The sequence below is a fragment of the Vulpes lagopus genome, chromosome 7 (genome assembly GCF_018345385.1).
Source record: "Vulpes lagopus strain Blue_001 chromosome 7, ASM1834538v1, whole genome shotgun sequence".
Lineage (NCBI taxonomy): Eukaryota > Metazoa > Chordata > Mammalia > Carnivora > Canidae > Vulpes > Vulpes lagopus.
In genome coordinates this window covers 33,180,113-33,205,695 of record NC_054830.1, presented here as the reverse complement: position 1 = coordinate 33,205,695, position 25,583 = coordinate 33,180,113, and the positions used below count along the sequence as shown (strand labels likewise).

Sequence of the window (25,583 nt, the reverse complement as noted above, 5' to 3'; positions counted from 1 at the left end):
CTGGAACCACCGTGTCTTGAAGCCCTTAAAGACCACAGGAAAACACAGTCTTTACTCCACTTTGGCCTACTGTTTTGGCTTATCCTGAAGGAGTCCTCTTTGTTATCAAAAGCTCCGTGAGCAGTTAGACTTCCCACTGAAATGACCTTGATGGGAACTGCAGTGATGCCCCGGTCTGTGCTGGATGCTCACCACTGGGTCAGGGAGTATGTGGCAGAAATAAGCTAACCAACTGCCTACAGCTCATGAGCGTCCAGTGACGTGGCCCTGACACCCCTCCCCTCCATGGGTTTCTTCAAGAGGGAAAGGCCATCCTGTTGCTCTGCCCAGGGTGAGGGCCGGTCTTCCTTCCTGGTGTCATTACATCCTGTTGAAGCAGATACCTTTGTTTCCTCGGGCTCTGTTCCGGTGGCTACTTAAGGCAGGCAAGTGTCAGACCCCAGCATTTGTGGGGTATCTCCATATGGAAAGATTGCCTCATAAGGGATCAAAGGGGAATGGCTTCATAGAAAGTTTCCATCTGAGGGGGTGAGAGCAGTCCTGGAAGGAAGAGGTTGGGCAGTTTTGGGAAGCCTACTGCTCCTCTCTCAAAGGCGGTGGGCACTCCCACCGTCTGTTCTAGCCCGATGTTGGCACAAAGGGTGGGGAGGGGACACCGCCGTATAGAGCGGGAGGTCTCTTTCCCAGAGGATTTTGTCTGGCCTTTGCATCCTGCTTTTCCTTTTTTTTTTATTTTCATGAAAAACTGCTTTTCCTTAATGCGAGCCTGACGGTATGTATTTTGCAGTGTTGCCGTCATTTACCAAAATCCCCCATGACCTCGCCATCCGCACTGGCACCACGGCCCGTCTTGAATGTGCAGCCACCGGCCACCCTAACCCCCAGATCGCTTGGCAAAAGGATGGAGGCACGGATTTCCCCGCTGCTCGTGAACGACGCATGCACGTCATGCCCGATGATGATGTATTTTTCATCACAAATGTGAAGATAGAGGACATGGGGCTTTACAGCTGTACCGCCCAGAACTCGGCCGGCACCGTTTCCGCGAACGCCACCCTGACAGTCTTTGGTTCGACCACTCATCCCCTAAGTATATGAGTACACGTGTGCGGATGTGGGAGAGGGCCCTCGAATAGCACAGATACCTAGTGGCGAGGTTCTCAAACGGTTCTCTGGAACCTACAGTGGCTGAATGTGTCCTGGTTCTAGTTGTTTAAAATGTTGAGATGTTGAGCTGCTAACATTTTCTTGAACAAGTGTTGTTTTTTTTTTTTTTTAAAGATAGCCACTGAATTAAGGGAATATTTTTTATAGAGCTTTGATATGGAACATTCTAGACCTGGCCTGCTGAAGAATAGAGGCCTGGCCCAGGAGAGGTGGGGGAGGAGGGGTTTCTGTGTGGCTCGGGGTTAGTTCCCCCTCCTTGTTGAAGCCACCCCCCCAGGATGGTAATGATTTAGTCATTGTGTTCGGTCTTCTAAAAAGCTCGCCACTCTGATAAAAGATCTCACGTGGCACTTCACTGAGGTGTTGGACTGTCCTTTGTCCAGAAGACAGGGCAGGCCCACAGAATAACCATATGGTCTCCTCTGACTTCTTGCAGAAACCCCGTCCTTGGTGGTACCTCTGGAAGACCGTGTGGTGTCCATGGGAGAGACGGTGGCTCTCCAGTGCAAAGCGACCGGGAACCCCACCCCCCGCATCACCTGGTTAAAGGGGGGCCGCCCCCTGAGCCTCACTGAGCGGCACCACTTCACCCCCGGCAACCAGCTGCTTATCGTTCAGAACGTGGTAGTGGAGGACGCGGGCCAGTACACGTGTGAGATCTCCAACACCCTGGGCACGGAGCGGGCGCACAGCCAGCTGAGCATCCTGCCCGCCCCTGGCTGCAGGAAGGATGGCACCACTGTGGGCATCTTCACCATCGCAGTGGTGTGCAGCATCGTCCTGACGTCCTTGGTCTGGGTGTGCATCATCTACCAGACCAGGAAGAAGAGTGAGGAGTACAGTGTCACCAACACAGGTTAGCTGCTGCTGGCTGAGCTCGCCAAGGGGAGAAGAGCGGTGCTGTCCGTAGAGGAGGCAGGTCCACAGGGGCACCCTTGGCCTGTGCTTGGTGGCCACCGTGTGCTGGCTTGTTGCCGCAGTGACCTCACGGTACTGTGCTTCCGCTAGTCCTGGCTCCCCTGCCATCACTGCGCTCTCTTTTGCGGGCTCAGACCTCCCACTGCTCCATTTTTGCACCCAGGTGGGGAGCGAGGCTAAGCTGCGCCCTCCAGACAAGCTCTCTACACAGCCTGGGCGGCTGCTGTTGACAGATTCTGCTGTCTGGGCCTGACGGTTAACAAGTGTTTTCATTTCTTATCACCACAAAAGATCAGGGTACCTGGTATTTGACCATCCTGTCTCCTTGCAGATGAAACCATTGTGCCGCCGGATGTTCCAAGCTACCTCTCTTCTCAGGGGACTCTTTCTGACCGACAGGAAACTGTGATCAGGACTGAGGGTGGCCATCAGGCCAATGGGCACATCGAGAGCAACGGTAAGGCCTCAGAGCCTGACGTGGCCATGTCCTCAGGAGCAGGCCTGCCCTTCCCAGGGCAGGTGCATGGCTGTACGTTGAGCACATCTGACCCAGAAAGCTGGCCGACTCAAGCCCTGCCCTGTGCATGGTCTGCAAGGTTTTAAAAATCCAACCCCCAGGAAGTTACTACATGGGGCTTACATCTCCTAGTCAGGATGAGGTAGGATTGAAATAAGAAGCCGCAAAGGGCATTACAGGTCCTGAAAGCAACCCATTTGTTGAGTAGGGGATAGGCCCAGGCCTGCTCTGTGGCCCCATGTCTGCTACTAGAACATTCTCCTAGGGTGAGCTACCTCTACAGGGGAGACTGCATGCTTGCAGGGGCAGGTCTGTCCTTCTAAGAACTGCTCACCAGCACGGCTCTGAAAACCAAAAGGCCTGCCTGCGGGGAAGCCTGTTACAAATGCTCCTTGCTGGTCAGCCCAGGCACCTACCACCGTAAAGAACATTGTAAAAAGGACCATTCTAGTAGCCTTGCCACTTGTTCTCATCAGGCTGACTCTGAGGAGTGAGCCCCTCATTTCTAACTGTGGGAATCTACTGCAGGTGTTTGTCCAAGAGACGCAAGCCTCTTTGCAGAGGTGGACGCTCATGGAGTTACGTGCAGGCAGCCCCAGCTCTGCACCGGATGTAACAAGGAGCCGTGGGACGGGATGGAGAAAGCCCAGCGGAGACCTGGTCCGCAGAAGATGGGTAAGAGATGCTCTCATCAGGCAGTCTTCAGTTCTTGAAATTAAAATTCAAGTAGACCTGTTCATTCAGTGAGAGAGATGCATTACCGGTCTAAGACTAGCTCAGAATTTGGTATTCAGTGCATAAACAGGAAGCTGTGGCCTGGCTCTTGTGATCTGAAGTAGCATGTCTCCTAAATAAATCTGTGCTGTGGTGAGCCTGGGCTTGAACTTTCCAGATTTATAGGCAAATTAAATAAGGGGCAAGGCCCAAATCAAAGTATCTTTTCACCAGGGCTGTTTTTGAGGCTATTTGTCTAATTATTCCAAAGACTCCTGACACCACAGGGATGTCATGCAGTGGGATTTTTTTTTTTTCCTCTGTGATCAGAGCAGTAGGACCACTTTCTCTCATGAAGGAATTAATCTGAAATGCTGAAACATGGAGGGCCCATTCTTCACTAATGGCTCGGTATCAGCCCAGTCCTTTCTCTAGGCTGATGCAACACGTGGGGGAAGAGGGGAGTTTTTATAGAGTTGGTCTGCACAGGCCCCTGGAGCTCCCTGTTCCAGGTGGGGATGCAGACCTCGGTGGCCAGGGCTCTAATCCATCTCTGTCCCTGCAGAGCACAGTGGCCCGGCTGCGTGCGGTGACTGTAACACTGACTCGGACAGGTTACTCCAAGGAACAAGCTTTCTATCCTCAGCCTGTGACCAGAGACGGCGCACAGCCAGGTACACTAAGCAGCCAGGAGCCCAGTCAGACAGACCGAGAACATTCTCTGCATCATGTGACCAGTGGGACTGCTGACAGGTCCCGCGCCGACTGCAAGGGGTCCCTCTATCCCAGTAACCACGACAGAATGCTGACACCCTTGAAGAAAAAGCCAATGGCACCTCTAGATGGGAAAGGTAGATGTTCATGGTCTTCCAAGGAGGCACCTGCAGGTGGGGGCAGGGAGGGGGTTGGTAAGCAGCCAGACGGAAGGCTCTGACGTGCCCTCTCCTTTCTCACAGGGGCCTCCTCTTGGACTTTAGCGAGGCTGTGTGAGCCAGACTCCATAGACCTCCAGCCTCCCTCAACATTAACTCCAGGCAGTCCCGAGCTCCCAGAAGCCTCCTCGGGCTTTCCTGACGTTCCCAGTGAAGGCCAGCACTTGCTTCTTTCCAACGGACACCTCCCCCAAGCGTGTGACTCCAGTCCCGAGTCCCTACCGCTGACAGGACAGCTCCCCGGGCAACGGGGCGTACCCCTGCTCTTTGCACCGAAAAGCTAGGCTTTGTCTACCTCAGCTCTTGTGTCCGTCTCTACAGGAAAGAGGTAGGAGAGGCTGTAAGGAAGCTTGAGTTCAAGCGTCACTGATGTGTACAGAGTTTTTAAACTTCCATGTGGAGTGTCCGTGGTCTAAAGGACTTGCAGCTGAAGCACAGAACCGCCAGAGGCTATTGTGTACAAAAGCAGAAAAGTATTTGATACCATTGTACATAAGAGTTTTCAGAGATTTCCTATATATTATATATCTTTTGCAGAGGCTATTTTAATCTTTAGTGCATGGTTAACAGAAAAAAAAATACAATTTTGACAATATTATTTTTCATATCAGGTTGCTGTTTAATTTTGGAAGGGGGGCAGGGAATAATAGTTCTGGTGCCTTAATGCACGGATGGAAGTTGTAGAAGCTATAAACCACATTTGCTCCTAGGAGTATCTGGCGGGTGGGGAGGGGAAGTCCTTGGGTTTGTATTGCACTTCATAGCCCAGCCCCGTGGGAGGCTGTACGGCCCGAGCCTTCGTGTGCGTTGGAACTCACTTCCTGTCAGTATTGCTCACGTGTGGCTGCTCTTGCAGCTCACCTCCCTGCAGAGTCCAGAGATGCCCATGTCGTCCTGTATCTCTGCCATACATGACTTTCTTGAAAGCTTAAGTTCTTGCCAAGCAGGATGGGGGTGGTTAATCTGCCACGAGGCATTTGTTCCAAGCAATTAAGCACTGCCTGCCTTTCTTCTATGAGAAAAGCAAATGTGGTTGTCATCCGTATCATTCGATTGTCATTCGAGGCTTTTTATAGAGGCTGCTGGTGTTGGTACCTGTGGATTTTTCAATAGTGATGTTTTAGTTCTGCCAATATAATTAATATGACATTGATCATGGGGGAGAAAAAGGATCGAGTCCTTACTTTTCAGGGCTAGCTTATCTCTACTGAGGATCCGGAGCCTGTCTCTCCACGTCCTTCCCTCCCACCGACAGACCCGGGCTGGGACTGTACAAGCTTAAGAAGCCCTTGACCTGGGCCTATTTGCACTTTGGAGACCTGTAGCTAACCATCTTGTGAGTGCCAATGTGTATTTCAGGAAAAACTGCATTGAAACAAGGTCCTTAAAATCTCAGAAAGCAAGTTCCTTTAGCCAAAAAGCTGAAGGTAGAGACTGACAAAATGGTTGTTAAATTTTACTGTCCGGTGTCATCACTGTTCTAAAAGGTAAGCACATTCAGACTTGTGTTCTCAACAGTCAACTGATTAATGTTACTTCCACAAAATATGTGAATTTGCTGCTTCTGAGAGGCAATGTGAAAGAGGAAGTATTACTTTTATGTACAAAGTTATTTATTTATAGAAATTTTGGTACAGTGTACATTGAAAAACATGTAAAATATTGAAGTGTCTAACAAACGGCGTTGAAGTGTCTTTAATAAAGGTTCATTTATAAATGCTGATTGTGTGGCTGGGGCATTCTTCTACCTACGCTGTAAGCGGCACTGTTTCACCCCGTTCTGTTCCAAAAACTCCCTTACATTCTGCCTTTAATTATCTGTTTTCCCAAAAAGGGGAAAATTTCTTCTCGGCAAGCAAAATCATATACTTGTTTGCTCCGGGGGAGATACACCACCCCTGGATTCCTGAGATTTCTAACAAACACCTGGAGCTTATTAGTCAAGCTCTGAAATGGTGACCTCCCCCATTTCGTCCCTTCTAATTTCCAGTACTGCGCAACAGACCTGATCAGGCGTGGAGAAATGGTGGTGTCTCCCCGCTGGCCCAGGCCCCTCCTCTGGGGCTCCTGGGGAGAAGTGGGGAGTGGGACTCAGGTCCTCAGTGGGCCCACCACGCCCTCCCAGGCCCTGGGCTGCAACTGCTGGCTCTGTCTCATACCACGTGGGCTGCTGGACACTTCTCTGTAAAATAATACAGTCGTGTTCTTTAGGGGACATCTGAGGGTAATTAGGAACAGCAGCCTGGCTGCCAGAAGAATGCCTGCTTGCACCTGCAGTTCATTGTTTTTAAACGGAGCCCGAAGCTTCACCACAGGGAGACACCCAGTGGTGGGCACCACTTTCCTTCCCTGTCGAACTCCACACACACCTCCCCCCCCCCCCCCCCCCCCGCCCATGACACAATGAGAAGCGTCTCTGCCTCCCTCTGTGTCCCCTAGCACGGGGCAGGGGAGAGGCAGGACAGCTACAGATCCAATGAAGGCTCTGGGCAGCATCACCACATGGATTTATTACGGGGGTCTGAGAGGAGGGCTGAGGGAACCACCAGGGCCAGGGCTCCGGTCCTCGCACACCCGAGCCTGGCAACTGCAGCTGCTCGCATGGCGTCCCCTTTCCTGGGAGCAGAGCATTGGGCACCGTCCTGGAGTCAGGGGCTCGCCCTGCCAAGTTCCAACAGCAAGCTGCGGGTTTGCTCATAAGCACCAAGAAAGATGAAACCTCCCAGACTGATGGCTGCTGTTCGAGGGAAGACACCTGCAAATAATCTAGGGGAGGAAAAAAGCAGAAGGAAAAGATTTTTTTTAAATTGGTGTGTGTAAAAAAGGTTAAATTCCAACACCCACAGCTTGCACAGCTCAGCACACCATGCCCATTAAACCCCACACAGCACTTCGAGCGTGTGCTTTTGCTCTCAGAATGGCACTGAATTACATTCCCAAGCAGACTCGTTGAAGTTGGGTCCCAGCTGCTTGTTAGCCAACGTGGCTAAATACCAAACCACTTACTTGTGAGCCTCACAATTAAGTCTAGTAATTAGTTAAGAAAAACTCTGTCTCTACAACAGTCCCGTTGAAAACTTGCAGACCGGCTGTGTCCCTGGGAGATGAGGAACGGGACCCTGGAAGTGGAGTCACAGGCCTAAACCGTGGGGTGGCCTCGGCCCACCCTGGGGATGAAGGTAGGCTCTGCGTGTTGGAGATTTTCCCACAGATCCGCCACTCCTCCCAGTGACTCAGTTGCATTTTGTCCTGACCTGAGAGGCCCCCGGATGTGATGCTAGACCAGGGAAGTGAGTCTCCATGCATTCCCTAGTTGTTTTCTCCTCTGGGGAAGGACCAGAAAGGCCAACGACCCAGGCAGAGCCTCTCGAAGGTTCAGTCCCCACGCACCACATGAGGCCGGTCAGAGGTGCAAATAATCAAAGGCAGAGTAAAAGAACAATATTACTGGGGATGCAAATTGGAGGTTCACTCTTGAAAAACCACCCCGTGGCTGTGCACAGGTATTTGTTGGGAGGGGTTCGTCACAGCCCTGCCGCTACCCAGAGAAACTGCAGAGGCCCCGCCTGAGGCGGCCCACAGGAACCGACACAAATTCCCACAGCAGGCTCTGACAAAAGTCCAGTCCCCAAGCTGTGCACATGATCACGGCAAGGATGTGTCCTCAACTTTCTCCGGGGGGCCAGGATGACAGGAAACATTCCCTGTCTTACTAGAATAACGGAGCCTTTTTACCAAGAGTGTGACTTCTGTAAGCAGAAAAAATCAGAACTAAAGGGCTTTGTAGTGAGGACGCTTTGGATGAGGTCTAGGGAAGGAAAGTGTAAATGGTCAGGTTTTCTGAAAAGGACAGAACCCCTAAGAGGAAGAACATCCACAATAAGCTAAGTAGGGCCTGGCCAAGAACGTGGATGGGGGGACCCCGCGCCCCGGTTTCGGCACGCCTGCTGGGACAGGTGAGCGCGCCTCCTGAGCGTTGCGCGCGGCACTTCTGAGGAAAACGGACTTCGTGTTGGGGGGCCCTTACTTTGGTTGGCAAAGTAAGGATTTAAGTCATTAAGTGAAATACTACAGACGAGAATCTCTTGTTCTTGTCTAGAAGTAACCATGGAAGCGATACAAGGAGAAAAGCCGGCTCAGCGTCAGGCACGGTTTCTGCGTGAGGTGTTCGAAACTCCTCAATTACGGCTTCGAGGCCCCTGGGCGCCTCCTGCCCGACCTACAGAGAAGGGGGCCGGGAGGGAGGCCTGCAGGGGCCGGGACAGGGGCGCCTCTGCCACGAAAGCCTCCCTCCCTCCCGAGCGGCCCGTCAGGGTTCAGCCCTTGCTGCTGATGAACTCGGCGGCTCCTGGCGGCTCCTGGCGGCTCCTGGCACGAGGCAGATGGAAGCAGTTTATGGTTTCACTACATGACAATGGACTCTATTAACATAATTACAGCCTTAGAGCACAGTCATTTGTAGAGCAAGCGCCCCAACCGACGAGGTGGCCGACACTTGAGCAGAGGGGGGCTGGGGCTGTGCTGTCGGACCCCGGGGGCACCGGGCGGCCGCGGGCCTTGCACGAAGGGCGCGGTCTCTCGCGGTCCCGCGCGGTCCAGAAACGGGGCAGGCCGCCGACTGACAGGGCAAGGGGCAAGGAGCGATGCAGGCCCAAGGGCCTTGGCCATCCGCTTTCCGGCTGGAGGACTGGAGGAGCGAGGGGTGTTTTTATCTGGGAGAAGCCTGTCTGCCGCAGGCGGAGAGCCAAGTAGGTGCCAGCACGTGGTCTTCCCTGTGAACCACCAAGGCACCACCGAAGCGTCCCCACTTGCCCGGGAGGCCAGCTCGGGTCCCTGCGGGGTGAGGCGGCTGCTCCCGCGGGGCAGGTGTGCTCAGGGCTGGAGGAGGGGCGGCAGGGGCCGGGAGGGAGGCAGACGGGCGGCCAGCCCAGCCTCAGCCCAGCCGGGAGGCTTCGGGCCCTGGATGCCCAGGGCTGGGGGGTAGAGCAGGGGCCCAAGGTGGCAGGGACCTTTTTGTTTTGCTTGCTTTCAGTTACAATTCTTTTGTCAAGTTAGTTGGTGCCTTTGATCCTCTCAGGAGGAAGCTGGTGGAAAGGAGCATCTCTTAAAGGGCAAGTGCGGCTGCTTGGATCACTCTAAGGACAACACCGTGTACTACTGAGGGCCCCAGCTTGAGAAGCAGATTTCCACATCACCTTTGCAGGGCTGACACCGGGACACCCTGGCCTCTGCCTCTCATTCTGGCGCGGCCTAGTTACTTAACACCGAGCACGCAGCCCAGCTAGGACAGGGAGGGCTCCGCTGCCATCAGCTCCCCGAGGGAAGGGATGGGGGGACCCCGCGCCCCGGGCAAGCTCTCGGTGCCCGGGGCGCTGCCCACCCTGCCGTACCGCCTCTGGCCGCGGTCTCTAGAAAGGCAGATGCACTGCAGCTCCATACCAAGTCCACAGAGCTAAGTCAAGAGCAGAGGTCTGACCCGTAGTTGCCATAAAATCAAACATGAGCAACAGTGAAACAGATCGGGCAGCGAAATTCAGCATACGGACTTTACGGTCTAAAAAAGCTACTGCAGGCAACACGTCTGTGACCCCAAACCTGCTTGAAACACTGAGAATCTTTCACCTGCTACTAAAGAGTGGCCTTCGAGCTCTCTTCTCTCACACCATTTCACTGTTCAATGGGAGATCTGCGTCAAAATCCATGTGTCTGAGCTACGAGCCACCAGCTTGCGCCAAGTTAGCTGTAGGTGGCTGACTTGCCGCGCACGTGCTCCCACTCCGCCGTTCCCTTGCGCATGCTCAAATACTCCTTCCCATTAAACCCACTTCTTGTCTCAAAATCCTTAAGTCTGTCATCAACCAGCAGCAGTCCTTCACAGGTGGCCCATTCAACAAAACCACCTGACACGACCTACTTTTCAAACTATCAGTTGGAAATTTTGAATAGAAAATGGGGCCATTCTCCTGCAAAAACCTTACCCGGGTCCTGATCAATATGCCTCATGTTCCCCAACTATCAGCCAGCTGGAAGAAAAACCTGGCAAGTGCACACAACACTATAATCAAATCACCAACATGGCACCTGGACGAGGAGGTGGCACTGCCTCAGCTTTGCTCTCCCCACCAGCCAAATCCTGCCACAACGCTCACTCCTGGCCCTCCAGGAGGAGGCTGAGGCTTTGCTCTCTCAGGAAAATCACTCGTAGGCCATTCCAAAGAGAACGCTGTAATTTTGCACACCTGTAGACCCAACACTTGGATCTCTTTATAGATTGTAAAAGCAACGTGAAAAGCACGTTTTGAAAAGCAGGCGTTTGAAGACACGATGCTAGAAGTCTGCGGCGCTGAGGAAAGCACAGAGCGGGTTCTAAGCAAGACCACACGCTCGGTGGTACAGGGAAAATAGCTGTTACTGATAACAGTCCTAAGTCTCCCCAACCACAAGCGCTTTCCTCTAAATGTTACCCTGGCTCCCTTGCATTCCTAAATTACGTAACTGGAAGCCTGTTTGCTCAGAGCTGCAGCCCAGAACCTGGGGGGGTAGGGGGGGTGCACGTGGATGTCCTCCAACACTGAGATGGCCAAGTCTGGCAATCACGTGGCTAGACATTCCGTCAACCTGACTGTGCAGTAGCATCTCACATAGGCGACATCGAGTATGTTTTATGTGGTATAAACAGAGACCCAACCAGACCGACCAGAAGGAAGGAAAGGGGTTCATCCCGCTCGGGCTAAGGGAGGAAGAGCCGGGGGAGGGGCGGAAAGGCAGTTTCACCTTCCTTCTTGTCCTTACCCTGACAGCCCCTGCGTCCGCCAGACCCCGTGCAGCGCAGAGAGTACATTGCCGCTAGCGGTGCTGGAACCAGCCTGTGTAACAGGACAACAGACAGAGCCATTATCTTATGAAATTCCCCAACTGATCGTCAGATGCACAGCTCCCACCACCACCCTTTAGGACAGTCTGAAACAGTGGGGAGTTTCTCGGGAGTCAGGGCCCCCGGACCGCACTAGACCAGAAGCCCTTCCATTCAAGCCCACAGGTAAGCCTCCCAGGAAGCTCCTTTCCTAGGCTCTCAGTACTGAGCTGGATGCAGAGCTCACTGGATAATCCACCGACAGCTGTTGGACCGGAAGAAGACTGAGAACAACAGTAAGTGCTCTGGGAAGAATGGGCCATAATCATACAGCCGGTCCAGCTGTGAACTCACCCAAGTAGCTAATAAACACATTTAGTAAAGAGTACTGTGTTCAATTTAAAACAGGACCGACCGATACTCTCAGGTTTGGCCTTGTCAACCTACATATTAGAATCTCGCATTCATCTTTCCACTTCTCCGTAAGGGTAGGACTTTTTTTTCTATTGTTGTGCCCCAGATATGTTATGCACATCGCATTCCATGAGATCTTGGTCTAGCTTTTTCTGTATCATCTTTTCAATGAAAAAAAATTTTTTAAAGATTTTATTTATTTATTCATGGGGCAGAGGCACAGGCAGAGGGGGAAGCCGGCTCCCTGCGGGGAGCACAATGTGGGACTCGATCCTGGAACGCCAAGATCACGCCCTGGGCCCAAGGCAGGCGTCAAACCACCGAGCCACCCAGGGATCCCCCGAAAAAATTTTTTTAAACCATTCTGACAACTGTCCTGATTCATCTGGCCTGAGTTCAGAGCCTCTAGCTTACCTGCTGCATAGCATGAAGCAAGTCAACTCTCTGGGCCTCAGGTATGTCACCCGTAAAAACCGCCCCACTTGCTTACAGAATGAGGAGAATTTCGTAAAGGTTAAAATGCTATACAGACACTGTATGACTACAGTTAGTCAACAATGTGTCCATTTCACGAGTGGTCCAGGAGGCAGCATAAGGCTGCTATTACAGGGAAGTGTTACACTGCTTTTATTCACTTTATATACATAGGAGCCCTAGTGCTAACCACGTACCAGCATCTGTTGTATCTACATTACGTTATTTTACACTTACCTTTGCCAACATGATTCTTGTTTTTGCCACATCCAGAGGTGTGGTGACTGCAGCTGCAAATCCACCTGTGCATATAAAAATACCCAACACATAAAGGAGGTATTGTTGTTTACTGTGTTACACGGTGTGGTCTTTTATTTTACAATTCCTCGCAACTGCCAAAAAATCCCTCCCTAATCATTACCCCCATTGGACAGATTTAAAAAGAGGATGCACACATGCAAAATCCACCTGCTGCATTGCTTTTGTAGTGATGGTAAACCACACATAAAAGAGATGACAGGATAATGCTTTATACACTCAGGTGAGGAAAAAAAAAGGGGGGGGGGCCATAATTTATCTTGCTCTTTTGTGGAGCAACAAACCTGTGTGTATACATGGTTGTGTGTCTATGTTTAGACACCCACTGTCAGTATGAGAAGCTCATTGCTCCCAGTGAGTCCTGGAGGCCCATGCCTTCTATGGACCACTGTTCTTTATCCCGACTCCAAAATACCTGTCTTTTCTGGGCTAAGACAAAATGGGCAAACAGAAATATGCATACTGCTATAAGGACTTTTGGTATTAATGACTACATTCTCTGAGTTAAAAGAGTAAAAGCTTTCTGTATATGCAGGCTTCAGATAACAGGCCAGGCCAGGGAGTGACATTTCTAGGCCCCACTCTGCACCCTCTTCCAGTTAGTCTTGATTCAACAGGCAAAATTCCTACAGCTTCCTTCCCACCTTCTCTTCCATGGAATACCATGACTGCCAAGCTGGTATTTTAAAAATCCACACATTTTAATACCCATATCTATGGACAGAAATCACAGTATATGGTGTCTTTATTTTATTTGGTGTGATGCAAAGATGTATTTTAATCCCCAAGAGGCCTTACTTAAGGAGATAGAAAGAATAAACCCAAAAGGGCTTTCTAAAGATTCAGCTTCCATGAGCTAGGCTGCACAGTTTTATAGGGGCGAATGATGCTCAGAAATAACATCTCTCCCTCTGATTTTTGTGGCATGTGAAGGTCACTTGATCTCCACCAAATATCTTTCTATTAACATGTTGTAGAAATAAGATCCTCACACTGAACTCTGGTAACATGTATTATGACACTGACTTGTTGAAAGATGTATCCATTCATGCTTTTATGTTCCATTTTTTGATTACTCACAAAAGACACATATCAGGAGGCTAATGATGATCAGTTACATAAGTACTAGAGTCCCCTTTTGTTTTAGCTACTTTTGTGCTAAGAACATCTGAAACATTTTCCTTGGGATTCAAAAGCTGCCTGAAATTCAGGTACTTATTCAACTTCAGGCAGTGAACCATATTATCCAAAACGCCCACCCTAAATCTGATAGTATCCAACTCTGTTTCCCTCACTGGCTGCCAGGGTTTGCAGGCCCCATCCCGGAAGAACTCTTTCAGAGTCAGGGAGACCAAGCCTGAAACCCCTACTCTACTCATTGCCTGGCCTTAGGTACAGCACTTACTTTGGAGGTAAAGCACCACAGGAGACAGGTACTTCTGTAACCGCTACCCCATGCTACAGGTAGGGAAACTGAGGCTCACTGAGGATACAGAACTCACAGAAAGAAGGTTTTACTTAGTGCAGTGCCTGAGACTTGAACATTACTGACTCCAGAACATGAGCTCATGGTCACTGAGTGTGCTACGGGCCTCAGTTTTTTCACCTGTAAAAAGCAGTTAACAGTATGACACAGGGACTAAGTGAGTCTGTGCCAAATGTCTAGGACACTGCCTCTTTTCTGCAACAGCAGAGAGAATGTGTGATTTTCCTTCATGGCTCTAGCCCAGCACACACAGCAGGCATTCAAAAATGCTTGCCAGGTGCCCTGGATAAGCATCTGTAGTTGTTACAAACCCGAAGTTTCAACTCATCCTCTCAGAGATGAGGAAGGGGAAGCTCAGAGCTAATACTTGGGCCTCCTTTGTACCTGGCACTCTGGGACTGTACCAGGTGCTGTCATTAATTACTGTATCTTGTTTGCACGGGGATTACTATTCTACTTTATAGACAACTTGCTCAGGGCCACCCAGCATGGAGCTGGGACTCAAAACCACATGCATCTTAGCTCCAAAAGTAGTGCTCATTTATTACATGATGACTCTGATACATGAAAAGACATTAAAATGTGTCTGATTGTTAAAACTCAGAAGTGTATACACCATTATCCTATTTGAAAATGCTCGCAAACTAACCTAGACCAACTCTGAAGCCTTAAAAGTTGGCGAAGACATTACCTGCCCCCTGTCTGACCACTCAAGCTTTCCTAACTTACCTTCACTGCCTAGTGTTTGTCTTCTCATAAACGTGGGCACCAAGCATCAAACTTGTCTTGGCCATTAGCAAAAGTGCACCTTTCCCTTACTGTGGCTGCCTGCCAATATGCTCTTAGACACTGCTGTGTCCTACCAGGAATAGGAAGAAAAGGCAAAGGAAAAAACAAATATGCTTAAATAGGTCCTAATTTTACTATGATGGTAGCTGTATTTTATGAGTTATTAATAAATCAATTCTAATGTCTTCAAATATCAAGGACTGCTTTAATATACAGCCTTCACAATGTTTTTTATGAGGTTGCAAAGAAAGGCCTGTGAGGATCACGTAATAAAATAATGGGTTACAGTGCGGAGGGGGTTGGGGACCTGTGCTTTTAAAAGTTAAAATGCAGTGATTTTCTACATCTCACTTAAGGGAACTGTAAACTGCTAGTAATAAATACAAGGAACATGCTACCCTATTAGACAGGAAATAATTATTTGGTGCAGCCAACTGTAGGCTGCCTGTGCGCTCACATCACACATGAAATAACTTTCTAGGGGCTCCACAAGAGTTAGGTGTTTACAGAATGTTAGGCCAACTGCTTTCAAAGACCAAGTTCAGGGGAAAATGTATGTTTACAATGAAATGACATCTCATGCATCCTTAGGGAACAAATGTAGGTTCTTCACCACTCCAAACAAAGGGCCACCTCCCTACAACAAGTCTGGAGCTGTCACCTCCCAGAAGCAGCTGTGAAAGTGGTGGGGACAGCAGTGGGCAGTGCTGACATGCAGGAACCTCCCTGGCCTCCTCTCTCCTGATGAGCCTCAGCAAGAATAGCATCTCCATGCACCTCCTATGCACGATCTCCACCCAAGTATACAGACACAGAGTGCTTCAACAACAGCGAAAGTGTTTTTGTTTGTGATTCAAGGTTGTGTTAGGCCTTATCATTTGTTACCCAGATAAATCCTTTACTCCGTTATGGAATTTCTTTTTTGTTTTAAAGATTGATTGAGGACAGGATACACCTGCGCACGAGTGGAGGGGCAGAGGGAGAAAATATTTAAGCAGACTCCCACTGAGTGCGGAGCCCAATGGAGCTCAGTGCAGGGCTCCATCTCATGACTCATGAGATCATGACCTGAGCAGAAACTGAGAGCCAGACACTTAACCGACTGAGCCACCCAGGCGCCCCATATTCTAGAATTTCAAACCATGGGAATATCTCTCCCTCTCTGTCCCTCCGACCCTCTGTCTTTGGGTCCTGCTCCTTCTCCCTTAGAAAATGTAAGTAGATGTTAATTATGAGAAACTGACCAAAGAACCCTAGAATAGTACATATCACTCTAGTAGCAAATGTCATAATTACTTAAGCTGAATTATGGCTTTATGTTTAAAAATTAACTTGAAGTGAGGAAGTTGGCAAAATCTTTTTTTTTCCCCTCGTTTAACCCCTGACCAGAAGCCAAGGGAATTTCTGAGCATGACAAGCCATCAACACCTCCAATCTCAGGGGACATTTTTGGATATTTGTGCCAAGTAGTTTATAAAACAAGCATGGGCACAGAAGAGTGCCAGAGATAGCACAGAGTGTGGTTCATCCAGGATCATTTAACCAGTTTAAAACTGGAAAAGTGCACAAGGATGAATAACCTGATTTCTGATAGAAGGCCAGTCTTATCACAGCCTTGGTGGCCAAGTGAGGCTGCAGGGTCTGAGCATGTGGTGGGGAGGGACGTCAGGCCTGTGAAGAGTGGTCTGGGACAGCACGTCATTAGTCCTCTCTAGTGTGGTGGGCATACTGGCACCAGACTCCCACAGTGCATCACTTTTTCACAAGCTGGAATATTTTTAAACGATGTTTATCCTTCACAAAGGTTTTTAAATAGTAACTGTATCCCTCAGGATCAACATACCAACTTAAATTTTAAAACAAGAGGAATATAAACAAAAATATACTTGTTTTGTCTTTTGCTATATATATGGGGATCTACCTTCAATGGATTTGTGCAGACGTAGACAAACTCCTTCACTTACCAGAACCTCAGCTGAACTGAATTGGAGGAGTTTTTCAGTCTGCATGATTATACAGAGTAACTCTATCAATATGTTATTTTCTCAATGCAACTGTCAATATGAACGTGAGACAGCTTTTCATGTTCTGGGTGTTGGCTGTTGCTACGGCAGTAGAAACATACCCCCATCGATCAGTTCCATTTCAGAGCTTATAAGGGCCAATACACACATTATCCCCACCTATCCTTGCAGTGATCCCTGCTAAGGCAGCGGGGGTGCATCTGTGTTACAGGTAAGGAAGAAGGCCCCAAAGTCTCCTTCCTTAGTTGGGGGCAGAACTGAGCCCTGACAACTCTCTGAGTCCAGCAAGCGGGCCCACACCAGGTACATGGCTCTGGGCTAGCCCACTGCCTCCTCCACGATGCAGCTTCCATCAGCCACTGGGGCAGAGCACTACCCAGCTGCACTTCTCAGATGAGCCTCCACTCTGAAAAGGGCCTGGCCCCCCAGACCTACCGCCCAGTGGATGGCTGATAAAGTTTATCTTCCTGTCCTTCTAATCTAAGCGCTTAGTGCTTATCACAAAGCATTATTTGGAAAGAGACTGTAGTGAATGCACATTTCCTTCATAGAAACGATGCTTGTAAGCAAATCTTTGAATTAGCTACTTCAGGAATGGGACCAGAGAATATATACTTCTTGCTTCAACACATGGAAGTTTTATGGTATTGCTACATTTAAGATGTGCCCTTCCCTACCCAGGATGACTAAATTTCCATAATGCTCACTTTGTCTCTTGGAAGGACTAGAAAAAAAAAAATCACCCATTTCTCTTAAGGACTGGGGAGCAAAGACTCTTGACCTCTGGAAAGTGAATCAAGACCACCTACTCATTTAACATAGCTAATGACTATGTGTCATGTGGAAACAATTACCTGTCATAATCAGTCTGAGTGGGCTTTGTGTCTAGAGGCAAGATTCTTATTTTTGATTATCAATTCTGCAAGTCAAATGGGTCCAATTATTAATAAGGAATCCTATAAAATACATGTTTTTTGTTTTCCTAATCACTACAACAAAAAACCCAATCCCAACAACCATTAAACAAATTGGAAAAAAACCAACCTTATTATTTTCTAATAAAGTGCACATCCTAAAACTACATATCTATTTACTGGCTACACATCTAAACTAGCAGTCTACAATTTCTGGCAAATCTCCACTTCGTTTTATTTCAACCATAATTCTAAATTACCTTTATTTGTAATGCAAAATGTACCTCTCTCTTAGGCCATTAAAACTATCACTTATTTAATTTTTTAAAGCACCTGAGTTCTTATTACAACCTCACTGGAAAATGCACACGATTTAGCAATGGATAACACAGTATTGCATATTGTCGCTTTGCTCTTGGTTTAATGTCTAGAAAATGCCCAGATGTTTAGATCTCCATATTTTCTCCACAGACCCGTTTAGCCTTCGGTAAGTTTGCTGAGCAGCCTCAGCTCTCCTGACACTAGTTAATCTGTGGGGCTGTCAAACATGTCACACGAACCGTGAATCATTGCCTTCTGCAGAAATCACTGAAACCCCCAAAGCACTGCTCAAGGCAGACAGCTGCATAGTCAGCCCTGCACCCACAGCAAGTCTCTTCCCAGAGAGGACTTTATAAATCATCTTTAAGATAATCCAAGGGCCTGAGTGAAGGCTTTAATAAAGATAAGAAGAAAAAAGAAAAATTTGTCAAAAACAAATTGGTTGTCTTTCAAGCAGACACCTTTTTAGCAGTTCTTTTTTTCCCTAAGACACTCTTTCTCAAACAACTAGTGGAACTCTCTTCATCTAAACAATCTGGAATTTCTAAAGAATGTTGTTTTTGCATAGTTAATATTTTCACATTTTTCTCCCCCCTTTGGTCTTTCCCAGTATAATATAATCCTTTGCACCTGCAAAAGCTCCACAGACTGCTGACTGCCAACAATCCACCACATGATCCTGCCTCCAGGACCAGAGGGCCTGTGTTAAAGGAGAAAGAAAAATACAAGTTATTAAATATTTGAATTTATCGGAACCTCCTGTGGGTTAGCTCTGGGGATGGGAACTTAAGTGAGAAGCTATTTTGGTGACATTCCTCACTGATGACATAAGTGATTTTCCCAAGGACTTAACTGCATTCTAAAATAAGTCAAAGAAACAAGAGTGACAGCCACATTCAAGTGCTCAAAGGAAACAATTTTCAGGAAATATGTATGATATACACACACTGGTGTGTATGTGTACAAATAAAAATAAAGATACATCTCTAAGACAATGTAACATTTCAAGTATTTCCCATTTAATTCTAAACATACAATAATTTGCAAATTAGTCCAGAGCAGGGTCTGCCACAGTCCTTAGTTCTTTTTTCAATCTTTATTCATACTGCACATGTCTGGAAGATGCTAATTCTGTTACTTAAGTATGGGTTTAAAATTTGTCAAAACATTTTTTGCACTGTTCAATGACAGAGGTTGAGGATTATACCAATAAATACCCATCAAGTTTCACACTAGACAAGAAGGTGGCAGAGACATGGTACTTTGCTCACAAAGAGCTGGTGACCCAGTAGAAGACTCTTGTCTCTGAGACAGGCCCTGGTCTAGTCTCTGAACACATGTTAACACCAAGTCCTCACAATAACCCTAAGAGTTGGGCCCTGTTATTATCCATCTTTTATTCAGGCTTTCTAACAGCAGAGCTTGCACCGTGTTTTTTGTTTTGTTTTAGGTTTATTGAGGTATAAGAATGTGTCCAACTGTATCCAATAAACTACACATATTTAAAGTTTGCAACTTAAGTTTTGACACAGGCACAAAAAATCACTGCCATCATTAATATAGTGAACAAATCCATCAACCCAAAAAGGCTTCTCTGTCCTTCCTCCTCTTTCCTGCCCCTTCCTCACCACCCCCCTAACTAATCTGATCTGTCACTCTAGATTAGTTTGCTTTTTCCAGAATTTTATGTAAAAGTAATTAGACATTCATTTTTTTTGTCATTCATTTTTTTTTTAACCTGGGTTCTTTCCTTCAGAATTTTTGTAAGATTCGTCCATGTTGCTGTCTCTATCAACACTTCATACCTGTTTAATTGTTAAGCAATATTCCATTGTGTAGATATATCATTATTTGTTTAGGTTTCTGCCTACTGAAGCATATTTGGGATTTTTCCAGTTGTTAGCTGTTACCAACAAACCTGTTATAAACATACACACACACACACACACACACACACACACACACACATATATATTTTTATATATTTTATACGGACACATGCCTTCACTTCTCTTGGGGAAATATTTAGGAGATCTCATGGTAAGAATATGTTTAACTTGTTATAAGAAACTACAAAATCATTTTCCAAATTGGTTGTACCACTTTACATCCTGACCAGTTCGTTTCTCCACATCCTTTCAACAGTATTATTGGGATTTTTAAATTTTAACCATTCATAAAAGCGTGCAGTAGTATGCCACTGTGGTTTTAATTCATATTTTCCTAATGACTGATGTTGAGTTTCTTTTCACGTACGTTTATATGCCATCCCTATATCATCATCATCTTTTTTTTTTTTAAGTAGGCTCCACACCCACACCCAGCATGGAGCCTCAGTGTAGGGTTTGAGCTCACAACCTTGAGGATCAAGACCTGAGCCAAGATCAAGAGTTGGATGCTTAACCAACTAAGCTACCCAGGTGCCCCTCCCTATATCTTCTTTAGTGAAGTGTCTGTTCAAATGTTTTGCACATTTCTATTGAATTGGTTTTTTAGTTACTGAGTTTTGAGAGTTCTTTATATATTCTAGATACAAGTCATTAGCAAATATTTTCTCCTAGACCATAATTTGTCTTCTCATTCTCTTAACGGTTATCTATTAAAGGACAAAAATATTTTATTTTGATGAAGTTCAAATTATCCTTTTATGGATCTCAGTTTGGTGGCACATAGAAGAAATCCCTAACTCAGACCTTAATTCACCTGTGTTTTCTTCTAGAAATGCTTTTTAGGTTTTATATTTAGATTTACCATTTATTTTGAGTTTATGTATGCTGCAAAGTATGGATTGAAATTCTTTGTTCTGTTTTTACGTATGAAAAGTTCATTGTTCCAGCAAATGGAAAAGACTATCCTTTCTCCAATGAACTGATTTCTCACTTTTGTCAAAAATCAGTTGTCCATATATGTATTGATCTGTTTCTAGACTCTATTCTGCTCCAATCTATAGATCTATCTTAACACCAATTGGAAACTACCTACCACAGCTGTACAGTAAATCCCTGAAATCATGAAACATTCTCCAACTTTGTTCTTTTTCAAAATTTTCTTATTATACTAGGTTCTTTGCATTTCCACAGAATTTGAGAATCAGTTTATCAATTTCTACAAAATAGAATGATAGATCATTCTGGAGAATGTAAGTACTGGCAATACTGAGTTTTCCAACGAATAAATACAGTATATCTCTCCATTTGCTGAAGCCTCCATTATTTTCTCTCAAAAGTATTTTGTAGCTTTCAGTATATAGGTCTTACACTTGAATATTCAAATTTGTCCCTCAGTATTTCCTATTTTGATGTTATTGTGAATGGCACTGCCTTAACTTCAGATTCTGATTGATTGTTGCTAATATGTAGAAACAGAATTGACTTTTATATACTGATTTTGTATATTGCAAACTTACTAAATTTATCAGCTCTAGTAGCTTCTCTGTATTTTCTATATCACATCTGTGAATAAACAAGTTCATTTCTTCCTTTCTAATATGGATTACTGCCTTTTGTTCTTCTTGCCTTACTGCACTGGTAGGACCTTTAACATAATGGTATTCATGGCAAAGCTGATGACAAATACTATAAAAAAGACTTCTTGAATATATTTATTAAAATTGTTAGGATAATATAATTACCAACTCATGGTGGCATGACATTTTTAGAGACGATCAAACATAGCACAACTGAAAGAAGAATAGCAAACTTAGTACTAATTTCCTATTCTCAATACTTCCCCACTGCAGTTATATCTGGAAGACTGAGGTTGCTAGAGAAATGAGAATGGTGCCATATAAATACATATATGGCCCTATTTTGTCAACTTCAATAACTTTTGTGTGTGATTTACTGCCTTTTTTCTTTTTACCTCTTGATCTCTTTCATCCATTACTCCTCTACCCCTACTTCCTGGCAACCACCTAAGTGTTCTCTGTACCTATGAACAGTTGTTTGTTTGTTTGTTTTTAGACTTCACATAAAAGAGAGACCATACAGTATTTGTCTTTCTCAGATTTATTTCACTTAGCATAATGCCCTTGAGGTCCATCCATGTTGTCATGAATGGCAAAATTTCATATTTTATGGCTGAATACTATTCCAGTGTGTGTGTGCGCACGCGCACGCACATGTGTATACACACAATTTCCTTATCCATTCATCCATCGATGCACAGTTGTTTCCATGTCTTTACTATTGTTAAATAACACTGCAATGAACATAGGGATACAGGTATCTTTTCAAGTTAGTATTTTTACTTCCTTCAGATAAGTACCCAAAAATGGGACTGCCAGATGATATGATAGTTCTATTTTCATTTTTTTGAGAAATCTCCACACAATTTTCGATAGTGGACGCACCAATTCACATTCTCACCAACTTCCTTTTCTCCAAATCCCCATCAATAATACTTGTTATTTCTTGTCTTTTTGAGAACAGCCATTATGACAGGTAGAAGGTGATATCTCATTGTGGTTCTGAATTGCATTTCCCTGATGATCAGTGATGTTGAATATCTTTTCATGTACCTGTTGGTCTTCTGTATGTCTTCTTTGGAAAAATGTCTATTCAGATCTTTTGCCCATTTTTAAATCAGATTGTTTGCTGTCCTATATGAATTCTTTGTTATTTTGGATATTAGGCCCTTATCTGATATATGATATGCAATTATCTTCTCCCATTCTGTAGGTGATCTTTTCATTTTGTTGATGATTTCCTTTGCTGTGCAGAAGCTTTATAGTTTGATGTAGTCCCATTTGTTTATGTCTGATTTTATTGCTTTTGCTTCTGGTGCCAGATTTTTAAAAATATTCTTATGTTTTCTTCTAGGAGTCTTATGGTGTCAGGTCTTGTGTTTAAGTCTTTAATCCATTTTGAGTTAATTTTTGTGTATGATGTAAGATATTGGTCCAGTTTCATTCTTTTGCATGTGGCTGTCCAGTTTTCTCAGCACCATTTACTGAAGAGACTGTCCTTTCCCCCACTGAATATTCTCGGCTCCTTTGTCATCAATTAATTAACTGTATATGTGTGGATTTATTTCTAAACTCTTTTCTGTTCCACTGTCTATATATCTGTTTTTATGCCAATACTCTATTGTTCTAATTATGATAGCTTTGTAATTTAGTCTGAAATCAGCAAACAGCTTTAAGTCAGACACCTAACAAAGCAAATTAGATATATAACAATATGTGTTATCTGAGGGCTCCCAACATTCCCTTCCACCTAAATGATAAGCATGATTACTTAAAAAGTGCATTTATTAAATTCACTAGACTAAGAGTGCAGCTGCCAAACAGATTTTTGTAAACATCATATGAAAGGAGAGAAGCTAAAAAATGATTTACTACACACATCTTTCTGAAGATAGTCTTGCCATTGAGTGTAGTACTTTGTATCTTTTCAGTGAACTTAGTATTTGCAAATATCTCTGTGCTTTTGCAGAAAGCATTATCTTCTCCAGAGCTCATACCAGCACTGGCAACAGCTTAAGAAACCAAACAGGAGAACATCATCTTTTTTTACTTTTCAGGTGGAAAAATGTGTATTTTATCAGGCTAAGGCCAATTCTAATACCATTACTTACTTTGCTGAATTTTTAGAAAAAGAATATGAAACCTGAACTGGACTTTAGTGAAAAATCCTTCACTGAAGTCCATCTTCCATTAATATACAGATATTTTCAAATGCTCCACAGAGCAGAAATTTACTCAAAGCAGACTTACAAAACTAATGATAATGATGTTTATAAGCAATAATAAAGAATAACAAGATGTAAAAAAAAAAAGAATAACAAGATGTGAATTACATGTCATACAGGAGGGGGAAAATCAAAGACGTTATGTAATTCATCAATTCAATATTTACTGAGTACTGTACTGGATATCAGGCACTTTTTTTCAAAGGGAAAAAGAAGAGCAGCCATTCCTCGGTCTAATATTTGGCAGGAGTACAGTATGGGTAGAGAAGGTTTATAACATAGAGACGAGAGGTGATAAAGGTTTCACAGAAGTGCCTGCTCTAATCTAGGAAGTAAAAAAACTGGTTTGGGAGATACCTAATCAAAACAGACTCAAATGGCTGAAGACAGTTTAAAAAATAACATCTCCATAGATTAGTATAACTTTCCACTATTACCTGGCCTGAATAGTTTAGTCTAAGAACATTTAAAGAAATCATTTTGTATTTGAAAAGAAATCTCCAGAACCAAAAGGTTTAGAATCAAGCGAGAAACATCAGTAGCAAACAGTATGATACAACTAACATAACGGCAACCACAATAGACAATTCTGTAGAATTTACTTGTATTTCAGGTACTAAACACTTCACATACATTCATTCATATCATCTTACCTACAATCTTCTGAGGTATGTATCATTTTATCTTCATTTTATAGACAGGGAAGTTGAGGCTCAGGGAAGTTAGGCAACTTGCCCAGTTTAAATGGGTAGTTAGCAGAACTGGAATGGGTATGAGACAATCTGGTACAAAGTATTAAAACATGTAGACTTGGATCTACAGGTTATAGTTGTCTGGACAGCAAAGAGAATGATATTTGTAAGACATTTTACTTACACATATAGCCCATAATTTCCTCTGGAATGATATTAAGATATCCAAGTGAATGAACAAACTATGTCACTGCCTCAAACAACTTATTTTAAGTGATATGACTGTAATGGTTTTTTCAAACAAGGAATTGTCTAAATAAAAAATTTTGGAAATATAAAGAGACCAAGCTAAAAAGATAAATGTTATTTGCAAATATTTCGCTTGGGAGCTACTTTAAAATTCATTAAACACCACTACCAATAACAAGAACCTGATTGGCAAAAAAGTACTGTATGTGAATTATTAAAGTATTGTGAAATGACAGATTTGCTCATGTATGTACAGGGACCAGAGGACTGAGATCAGAAAAAAAGAAAAAAAAATACTGGCCAGGAAGACAGGAAAGGTTACTCACTAGAAGTGTAAATATATTGTTTATGACTTTTCAGTAGTTTAAGAGTAGACTGCAAAATGGAAAAAAAAAAACCAAAACAATGCAGGCCACAGTATGAATGATTACTACTGACTAGTAATTACCACTTGCTGAGTACCTAGCATGTTCCAGGTAGTATGCTAAAGATTTTACATTTCCCGTTTAATTTTGGAAAATATGTATTATCAGCAAACACAGGTGTGGAGGCAGTGTTCAACAATGTTAAGTAAATTGCCTAAAGCCAGAGACAGTAAGTGGGGGAACTAAAGTGGTTGGTGGCTCCCCCGCAAAGCCACAGGTCTTGTAGACAGGATAATATATATGTAACACTGTAAGATTTCGCACTACTATACATAGCTCAACTTCTGGTAAAGCTACATTATAATATATAAATGATTAGAGAAAATATTTTGACATCTATGAAAGTTTAAAATCATGTGGGTTTATAATGAGGTTTTTTTTTTTAAGGATCAAAACATTTTAAATTGCCATAATTTCTCAATCTAAATGAGTATTTCCACTGCCATGGAGGTCTAATGGTTTCTTTGCAGCCAGATAAATGACTAGGGAGTGTGGGGATGAGGGACAGTCCAAATATGAAGAACCAGAGTCTTGGAAGCCTTAACTCTTACAATGGAGATCGTGTACCAAAATAAATAAGAATAAAAAAGCAGATCTCTATACTTTACATAGTATTGATTTATTTATCCCAATTTAGTGTGCTGTTTCCTTTCTTCCCTCAAATAAAAAAATGAAATTTTCAGGT

At 44.9% G+C, this 25,583-nt stretch overlaps 2 protein-coding genes across 7 annotated transcripts in view; one reads left to right on the top strand and one right to left on the bottom strand.

Moving 5' to 3' along the window:
- The window catches only part of LRIG1 (leucine rich repeats and immunoglobulin like domains 1), a 111,584-nt gene extending 105,616 nt beyond the window's left edge, over positions 1-5,968 (top strand). The window contains 7 exon segments of the mRNA XM_041761183.1: positions 788-1,069; positions 1,604-2,023; positions 2,417-2,542; positions 3,131-3,277; positions 3,882-3,928; positions 3,930-4,167; positions 4,273-5,968. Of these exon segments, the coding sequence (XP_041617117.1) occupies positions 788-1,069; positions 1,604-2,023; positions 2,417-2,542; positions 3,131-3,277; positions 3,882-3,928; positions 3,930-4,167; positions 4,273-4,532 (1,520 nt within the window). The 3' untranslated portion in view covers positions 4,533-5,968.
- Positions 5,969-6,738: 770 nt separating this feature from the next.
- The window catches only part of SLC25A26 (solute carrier family 25 member 26), a 129,146-nt gene continuing 110,301 nt past the window's right edge, over positions 6,739-25,583 (bottom strand). For all 6 annotated transcript variants that reach the window (XM_041761188.1, XM_041761185.1, XM_041761186.1 and 3 more), the window contains 4 exons: positions 18,472-18,541; positions 12,227-12,291; positions 11,041-11,114; positions 6,739-7,014 (listed from right to left, as the gene is read on the bottom strand). In XM_041761188.1, the coding sequence (XP_041617122.1) occupies positions 6,897-7,014; positions 11,041-11,114; positions 12,227-12,291; positions 18,472-18,541 (327 nt within the window). In that variant the 3' untranslated portion in view covers positions 6,739-6,896. The remainder of the gene's footprint in view (positions 7,015-11,040; positions 11,115-12,226; positions 12,292-18,471; positions 18,542-25,583) is intronic.